The sequence below is a fragment of the Chaetura pelagica genome, unplaced genomic scaffold (genome assembly GCF_000747805.2).
Source record: "Chaetura pelagica isolate M959 unplaced genomic scaffold, ChaPel_1.0 scaffold690, whole genome shotgun sequence".
NCBI lineage: Eukaryota > Metazoa > Chordata > Aves > Apodiformes > Apodidae > Chaetura > Chaetura pelagica.
The window spans coordinates 424609-432986 of record NW_009951806.1 but is presented as its reverse complement, the minus strand read 5'-3'; the positions used below and the strand labels follow the sequence as shown (position 1 = coordinate 432986).

General features: G+C 61.3%; 1 protein-coding gene across 1 annotated transcript in view; it reads right to left on the bottom strand.

Moving 5' to 3' along the window:
- Positions 1-3633: 3633 nt before the first annotated feature.
- The window catches only part of PFKL (phosphofructokinase, liver), a gene marked incomplete at its 5' end in the record, with an annotated part of 4941 nt that continues 196 nt past the window's right edge, over positions 3634-8378 (bottom strand). The window contains 18 exons of the mRNA XM_010007888.1: positions 3634-3781; positions 3888-3993; positions 4125-4224; positions 4308-4419; positions 4776-4837; positions 4961-5125; positions 5402-5554; positions 6101-6188; positions 6306-6376; positions 6483-6629; positions 6722-6785; positions 6940-7004; positions 7111-7146; positions 7185-7277; positions 7516-7608; positions 7707-7802; positions 8097-8205; positions 8283-8331. Of these exons, the coding sequence (XP_010006190.1) occupies positions 3634-3781; positions 3888-3993; positions 4125-4224; positions 4308-4419; positions 4776-4837; positions 4961-5125; positions 5402-5554; positions 6101-6188; positions 6306-6376; positions 6483-6629; positions 6722-6785; positions 6940-7004; positions 7111-7146; positions 7185-7277; positions 7516-7608; positions 7707-7802; positions 8097-8205; positions 8283-8331 (1757 nt within the window). The remainder of the gene's footprint in view (positions 3782-3887; positions 3994-4124; positions 4225-4307; positions 4420-4775; positions 4838-4960; positions 5126-5401; positions 5555-6100; positions 6189-6305; positions 6377-6482; positions 6630-6721; positions 6786-6939; positions 7005-7110; positions 7147-7184; positions 7278-7515; positions 7609-7706; positions 7803-8096; positions 8206-8282; positions 8332-8378) is intronic.

Genomic DNA, 8378 nt, shown 5'->3' with positions numbered 1-8378 from the left:
GTCCTCCTTAGCTCCTGCAACATCTGACTTGGCGACCAGGCAGCCCAAAGAAAGGCTGGGTGCAGCCTGGGTGAAACAAGAATTACTCTCTCCCAGATCCTGAATGCTCAGCTGTGCCCTTAACCCCCACATGCCCCTGCAGGCATTAGAGCAGCTTAAGGAAACTTAACATCAAAAAGCCCCTGTGCATTTTGCAGCTGGGAGTACAAAAAAAAGCCAAGCATTGCCTGTCAGGTTTCCACAGGCATCAGAGGGGTGTTTAACTGAAAAAGCTGCCTTTACTAAGATTTTACAGAGCTGTTAAATACACACTAAAATGTTGTGACATACCAAATAAAGCCAGTTGTCCCTCTAAGGATGTCTGAGCTGTGGCTGGGGTTCTGCAAACAGTGAGAACAACTGACTCGGGGCATTGCTCCATTAGATCTGGTTGAGGGCTTGCATTGTCAGGGCAGGAGCAGGGCTGTGGGCCCCAGAGCCTTCCTGCTCTGCTGGCCCCAGGGAATGGCTCTGCTGCTGGGAGATCCTGGACAGAGCTGCTGTGGGGCTGCCTCTGGGAAGGACTGAGCCATTTGGGAGCCTTCCTGCAGCCACCACTTCAGGGTGAGTGCAGGAAGCCCAAGGGATGGTGAGCAAAGCTTGTGCAGGGGTGCAGAGCCTGCCCAGGCAGGATGGTAGCCTTTAATTTGTAGGACACAAGCCCCTGATGCTGCTTGGCTGTGGACCCTGGTGCTGTGCAGGGCAGTGTGGCCTTTCCATGTCCCCCCTCTCCCTGATGGTAGAGGTGTCCCAGCTCCTGTGTGCTGGGTCGTGCTGCTGGGAAGGAATGTGCCTTGGGAGTGGCGACAGCCCTCACGTTGACCTTGGTGGGAGGGGGCACAGTTTGACCCTCTCACTTGTGTGAAAATTGCTGCTGGCTTTTAGCTCCTCTGATGACCTACTTCTTGCCTTCTGGATTAAACCCAGCTGCATTTTAAATGGCCAGTGTGATTTATCACATCCCAGACCTCCCCTGACAGGCAGGGCCCCAGAGAGTTACCCGTCACACCACTTGCATCTTGCCCTTGTGCTGAGGGCACGTCCTCTCCCAGCCTGTCTCAGCACCCTCCTGGCTGGCTGAAATCACTCCTCTCCTTGTCGGGGAGCAGAGGAGCTGCTGTCTGGGTGCTCCAGGCACCTTCCAGCTTTGCTGGGATCATCAAGCAGCAGCATTTTGTCACCAGGGTTGGTTCGCGGTGAGGGTGGCGAATGGAGCAACCGCCGTGGCCCGAGGCTGTTCTGGCCCCATTCCCTCTGTGCTGGAGAAGTTGGGCTGCTAATCCCGGGCCGTTCCCAAGAAGAGCTGCCTACGTGCCCCTGCTCATCCTCCTTGGCTGGTGCTGGTGCTCCAGCTGCTGGGCAAGCTGCCCTGGAGGCTTCCGACTGCTGCTTGCAGGGTGGCCCCGGGGGGAAGGCTGATCTATCCCTTCCCTGCTTCCCCCCCACCTGGGTTCCTGCAGCCTGGCCTTGCTGTGCCAGGCTCCTGGAGTTCTGCTCTACTCTTCTTTTGGGAACAGGAGGAAGCCAGGGCTGTGCTGGGGAGCCTGGGTGCACCACGTCCCCTCCTGCTCATCCTGATGGCGCATGGGGTGGTTGCCCCCCTCCATGGGATCTGGAGGCTGTATCTGTCCCATCAAGCCCCAGTAATTCTGCACTCCAGGTTTTTGGGGTTTTTTGGGGGGAGGGGGGTGTGTGGACATGAGGTGTTAGAGCTGCAGTGACCCCTGCCCCCCAGCACATCCCCTTCCCCTGAACAGGGCTGCTGTGGGGGCTGCAGGACCCTGCCAGCTGCTCTGGTACCCTGCTAGTCCCTCCAACACCCCCCAAGTGTCCTCCCCAGTGCCCTGCCTGCTGCCAGGAGTGCCAGGCTGGAAAAAACACCTGCTGGAGAGGAGCTGAACACCCAGAGCCTGCCAGCTGCACCCAGGCACAAAGCTCCAACTCAGCCATGGCACAACCACGGGGCTTTTTCAGCATGACTGGTTTTCACCCTGGCCTGCCTCAGCAGGGGTATAAAGCAGCTTTTCCTGCTGGTGGGAATGGCCAGCAGCTGCCTGCCTGGATGTGTGGAGCCAGCACAACTCACCTTCATCCTCTCGGGGCTTGGCAGCCAGGCAGGTGGGTGGGACAGCTATGGCTGAGAGGGAGCCAGTTGGGGCTCCTCAAAAAGCAGCACATGGGACAGTGGAAAAGCCCATTTCCAGGTCTCTGCCTGGAGTCCCCAGAGTAGATCCTGGCCTGGGAAGAGCAGCAAAGCTGTCTCCATCAGCAAGGTCTGCTCTTTCTCTGCCCTGGCAGGGAAGTCGGATTAATCATCATCTTCCTCCAGAGCCTAGAACAAGTAGTGTGGCCAGCTAGGGGAAAAGCACTGAAATCAATGGGGACTTAACACTTGGGGACAACTGCAGGGGGAGGAAAAAAACGACTGTGTCTGACCCAAAAGGCTGTGATGTGTCCTGGTGCTGGCCCTGTCCCAGAGGCTGGAGCCGTCAGCCGAAAGCCCCAGGAGGAAAGTGGCCTGGGAACAGGGGGCTCCTCAGAGCCATCTGGCACGGGCCAAGTGCAGCCCTGAGAAACTGCACTGGGGAGCAAACACGTCACCCCCATCAATCTCTGCTGTGCTTCCTGCCAAGGTGGGAACCACAATCAGGGAGAAGCAATTTTCCCTGGGATCCTGAAGTCAGGGCGCAGAGGGATGCCGACCTTGCACCCGCCGGGGCCTGGCCAGAGAGGAGCAGCCCATGGTCCCACTCTCCCAGGCTTTGAGGACACATGAAGCAGGGAAACATCTTGGCCTGGCGTTAATCTGGCCCTGGCAAAGCGCCTGGCTTTGCTCAGCCCCATCTTCGCCCCAGCTCTGCCCCACCTCCCTCCCAGCGGGGACTCCCCATGCAATGACCACTCTCCTGGGAGGCAGGTTTGGCTCCAGCAGGTTTTATCTCTAGAGGAGGACAAGATCTGGGGGCGGGAGGGGGGGTCACAGAACAAGGGTGGTGGTGATGATGGGCACAGCCCCACCAGCAGCACCCTGGGGGTGACACGGTGACAGCCGAGCGTCATGCAAGGTGGCTGGGGACAAGGGGCTGGCTCTGCACTCAACCCTCCTGACACCCCACCGGGCAAACACCACGAGAGGATGGAGCTTTCCCAGGGCTCCTGGGGCAGCCAAAAATCCCCCAGGACCAAGCCCTACCCGCCTGGAGATGGCTCCTCATCCTCCTCAGCTCCCCTTCCCGCACGCAGGGCAGGCGACTAGAAGCAGATGGTCAAGCTGCTAGATAAGGGATCCAGGTACCCCACCCTTAAATAATAGGAAGAAACTATGAAGGGATGATGAAGGGTCTGGGCTGTACAGCTGGGCTCCAAAAGTACCTCTTCTCTACGTCTGCACAGGGACCAGAGCCTGGAGCAGCAATTCTGGGCAGGGTTGTGCTGTTTTGGGAGCCTGGGCCAGGCTCTGCCTGCTTTATGGGGTCAGTGGTGAAGCTACGAGGCTACTGAGAACATTGTTGGGGGGGGGGACCCGGTGCTCCCCAAGCAGCACGTGGGGATGGAGAGGACACGGAGGGGGAGCTATGGCTGGGGCTGGTGGGACTAGAAGCCCTTCTCGATGCTGAGGGTGCGGCGCGTGACGTGCTCCATCTTCCCAGAGATGTACTCGGTCAGGCTGATCTGGTAGTTGGCCAGCATCTTCAGCATCAGCCGCAGGGTCAGCCACCACTGCTCCTGGGGCAGCCTGTGCCTGTGCAGCCGGGTGAAAGGGGGACACGCACTCAGCTCTAGAGCAGCCTCAGGGACAAGGAAGGTCCCTCTGGGGTCTGGCAAACTGCCGGGGCACGGGGACTTACTCAAAGTCGGTGACTTTCTTGAGCTCTGTCACGGGGCTGAAGGCCACCACCTTCTTCCTGAGACCGATCACGCAGGCAGAGTCCCCCGAGTTGGCAAAGACTCGCCCTGGGAGGGGGACACCGCTGACTGTGGCCACCTCACACGGGGCTTGAACAGCCAAGCCCGGGGCAGCGGGTGCTCCCCAGTGCCACCAGCCTCCCCCCAGCCCCCCGGGGGACCCCCAGGGCTCAGCTCACCCTTGCGATAGGCGACCTGCAGCTTCTCCGACATCCACAGCACTGCCTTCACCCCCAGCTTCGTCCCGTAGTTGCGGTCAAAGGGGGTGGGGGCTCCCCCCTTGGGGACAAAGGAAAGGGTGATGTCAAACCCGGCCAGCTCCTGGGGACAGGGCTGCCCCACCTGTCCCTGGCCCCCCGTACCTGCTGGAGGTGGCCCAGGACGTTGATCCTGCAGTCGAAGATGCCTTTGCCCTCGGAGGAGTAGAGATTGTAGAGGAACTCGGTGGTGTAGTGCTCGTGGCACTTCTCGTTGCTGGGGGGAGCAGAGGGAAGGGATCAGGGGCTGTTCCTTCATGGGACATCTCGCCAGGGCTCCCTCCATGCTCCCCTCAAAACCTTCTTTTTTTTATTTTTGGCTGTTTTGTTCTCCCCGAGGCCCAGAGGAACCCAGCCCATCTCCCCAGCAGAGCTCAAGGACCAGGGTGGGGATGGCAGCGGAAGCATCCAGCTCAGGACTGTCTCCCCAAAGCCAAGCAGGACGCCGTGCTCCCAAAGCCCCACTCCATGTGGCAACCCCTCTCCAAACTGCAGGAAGGGCTCAGCTCCAGCCTCTCTCCCTGCCACCAGGCTGGGTTTGTCAGGAAGCCTCCCAAGGGACCCCCAGCTCACCGCAGGACCAGCCCTCTCTGGATATCCGTCTTCATTTTATCCGTCAAATGCTCCACGTTGGCCTGCAAGATGAGCACCAGGATGCCAGCAGCCACTCCCAGGTCCCTCTGCTCCTCTTGTCGGGTCCTTCAAACCCTCTTTTCCCAGTTTCCCCTTCTTATTTTACCCAAACCGTGCTTGCTCACCTTCAGGTCATGGATGGTGAAGGGATCTTCATAGACGTAGGCGGCGTCGGCGCCCACCGCGATGCCGGTGACGGTTGACAAGTACCCACAGTAGCCCCCCATGGTCTCCACGATGAAGACCCGGCGCTTGGTGCCCGAGGCCGACTGCTTGATGCGGTCACAGCTCTGTGCCAGGAGAAGGGGACAGTCACACCAGGAGAAGGGGGAAAGTCACACCAGTAGAAGGGGGAAAGTCACACCAGTAGAAGGGGGAAAGTCACACCAAGAGAAGGGGAAGAAGTCCCACAGGAGAAGGGGAAAGTCACACCAGGAAAACCCAGCTTTGCTGCCTGGGGTGCTGGTTCATTCCCAAACAGCGATGATGATGATGATGATGACGATGGGACCTGTGGTGGAGCGTGGGGACAGCCCCTATCAGATACCCCCTGCCCTGTCCCTCACCTCCATGGCTGCGTTGACGGCTGTGTCTGAGCCCAGGCTGAAGTCAGTCCCGGGCACGTTGTTGCTGATGGTGGCAGGGATGACACACATGATGATGCAGAGCTCCTCGTACTGCCCGCGGGCCTCCACCAGCTGCAGCACCCCCTCGTACGCCTGCAAGCAGCCCAGGGCTGGGGAGATGCCAACCCTGACCCCGGATCCACATCCCAAAAGGGATGGCCCAGGGTGCCTGGGGTGCTGACAGCCCCTCCGTGGCCCCCACCAAGAGGCAGGGCTGAGGGTTCCCCCGCACCTCGAAGCCCCCGATGACCAGCAGCGCCTGAATGTTGAACTTCCGCACGTTCTCCACGATCTTTTCCATGCAGGTTTTGGGCAGTGTCCTAGGGTGGGGAAGAGAAAAGACCCTGAGGTGAGGACAGGTGGTCCCCACAATCCCTGGGGACAGTGGCATCCCCTTGGCTCCATCCCTTCAACCTTGGGGGGGGGGCCATCCTTACCTCTTGGCGGAGCGCCTCATACTGCCCGCGGGCCTCCACCAGCTGCAGCACCCCCTCGTACGCCTGCAAGCAGCCCAGGGCTGGGGAGATGCCAACCCTGACCCCGGATCCACATCCCAAAAGGGATGGCTCAGGGTGCCTGGGGTGCTGACAGCCCCTCCGTGGCCCCCACCAAGAGGCAGGGCTGAGGGTTCCCCCGCACCTCGAAGCCCCCGATGACCAGCAGCGCCTGAATGTTGAACTTCCGCACGTTCTCCACGATCTTTTCCATGCAGGTTTTGGGCAGTGTCCTAGGGTGGGGAAGAGAAAAGACCCTGAGGTGAGGACAGGTGGTCCCCACAATCCCTGGGGACAGTGGCATCCCCTTGGCTCCATCCCTTCAACCTTGGGGGGAGGGCCATCCTTACCTCTTGGTCCCCAGCATGGACCCGCCACGTCCCAGCCAGCCCGCCACGTCGTGCCAGCCCACCTCACGGATCTGCAAGCAGCAAGAACTCGGTTTCAGGCTGGGGAGGAGCACCCCATGTCTCCCTCCCAGCCCAAACCTATCCCCTGCAGCACCCAGGCTCGCTGTAACCCCTTACCTGCCCCTTGGACAAGCCCTCGAAGCCGTCGCTCACCACGTAGACGGTGTGTCCCTGGCAGATGCCGATGCGCACGGCCGACCTGACGGCCGCGTTCATGCCAGCAGCAGGGGCCCCCACGTTCAGGATGGCCAGGCTGAAGGGGCTCTGCGGGGCCAAGGAGGGGGGCAGCACATCCGTGCGTGTCCCCGAAGCGGGGGATGGTTGTTCCCCTGCTGCTCCCCCCCATCCCTCCTCACCTTCTCCTGCGCCGGTTTCTGGTGGGCCAGCAGCTTGTAGATGTTCCAGTTGTTCTCGAAGCTCCTGCAAGGAGGAGGTGGCATGGTGTGGGGGTGTGCTTGGACCCCCAGAATGTGGAGCCTTCCCAGCTGCAGGAGCCACTCTTTTCTTCCATCCCAGCACATCCTTTTGCCAGCCCCAGAGGGATGTCTCCCCCACCCCACTCCCTGCTCCTCACCTCCCGCGGAGCTGGATGGCCTCCTCAAACCTCTTCTCATCCATGGCCTTCTGCACGTCCTTTGTCTGGGGCAGGGAGAGACACAGCACTGTGACACCCAGGTTTGTGGGGAGGGCAGTGGGACCCCCCCAACCCAGCAGGCTGGTGTGCCAGCCCCTCCCCAGTACTCACCACCTGGACGCACTCCATGAGGGGCAGCCGCACCGACTGGTTCCCCTTTTTTTTCCCAGGGGGGCCAGCCGCACCGACTGGTTCCCCGAGAGGCTCACCACGCAGGCAGGGGTGTCTGGTGTGGCCTCCAACAGGGCCATCACCGCCTCCATCCCCATCTTGCTGCTCTGCAAAGGGGCACCCACCCCTGTGGGATGGGGGACACACGTGCCCGCCGGGCTGGGTGATCCCATGGATGGGAAGGGGATGCTCCCCACCGGGACGGAAACCAACCAATCTACAGCCAGAGAGCTGCTGGCTCGATTTTAAAACCCCTGAAATTTACCACAGGCAGAGGGAAGGTGTCCCAGCTGCCTTCTCCTTTCCACGGGGTGACCAGTGACCCCCCCCCAAACCAAGACCTACCAGCACACGGTCAAAAGCTGAGGGGGTCCCTCCGCGCTGCACGTGGCCGAGGACGGTGACCCGTGTGTCGAAGCCCAAGCGTTTCACCACCAGCTGGGGGGGGACAGGAAGGGTGTCACAGAAGGGTGTCACACTGGGGGACCCTCTGAGGAACCAGAGGTGCCCCAGCAAAGGCTGGAGGGAGCTCTTACCTCCTTGACATAGTTGGAGGTGATGGGTTTGCCGCTGCGGTCGATGGCGCCCTCGGCGATGATGATGATGTTGAGCCGCGACCCTCTGCTGCGCGTCTGGTGCCGGGGAAACGGCTGCTGTGGCTCTGCTGAAACCCACCAGCAGCCCCAGCCCGGGCTGGTCCTTCCCCCAAAAAACCCAGCCCCGTCCCCGGGGGGTGGCTGAGGCTCCGCGCGGCCGCAGCCAGGGCCGGATTTGCGCTCGGCTGATTTGCTTCCCAGGGACAATGGGGCAGCTCCCGAAGCTTCCCAGGGGCAGCGGCCGCGGGGGGGTCAGCCCGGGTCCCTGCGGGGGCTTCCCGGGGAAGGAAAAAAGGGGGAGAGGAGCATAGGAACACCCCCCCTGCTCACCTCCCCCAGCCTCTCGCACATCATGTCTTCCCAGCCATCCTCCGGAGGGGACTCGGGGATGAAGAGCCAGTCAGCACCTGAGGCCAGGCCGGACACCAGCGCCAGGTACCTGGGGGGGGACACACACCAGGGTGGCAGCACCAGCACCAACCCAGCTCCAAAACGTGGCTTCCCCACACTGCTTACCCGCAGTGGCGGCCCATCACCTCCAGCACGAAGGTCCGTTGGTGGCTGCAAGGACAGAGGTGGGAGGAAAGGAAGGGGTGGGTGAGATGTGCCCCC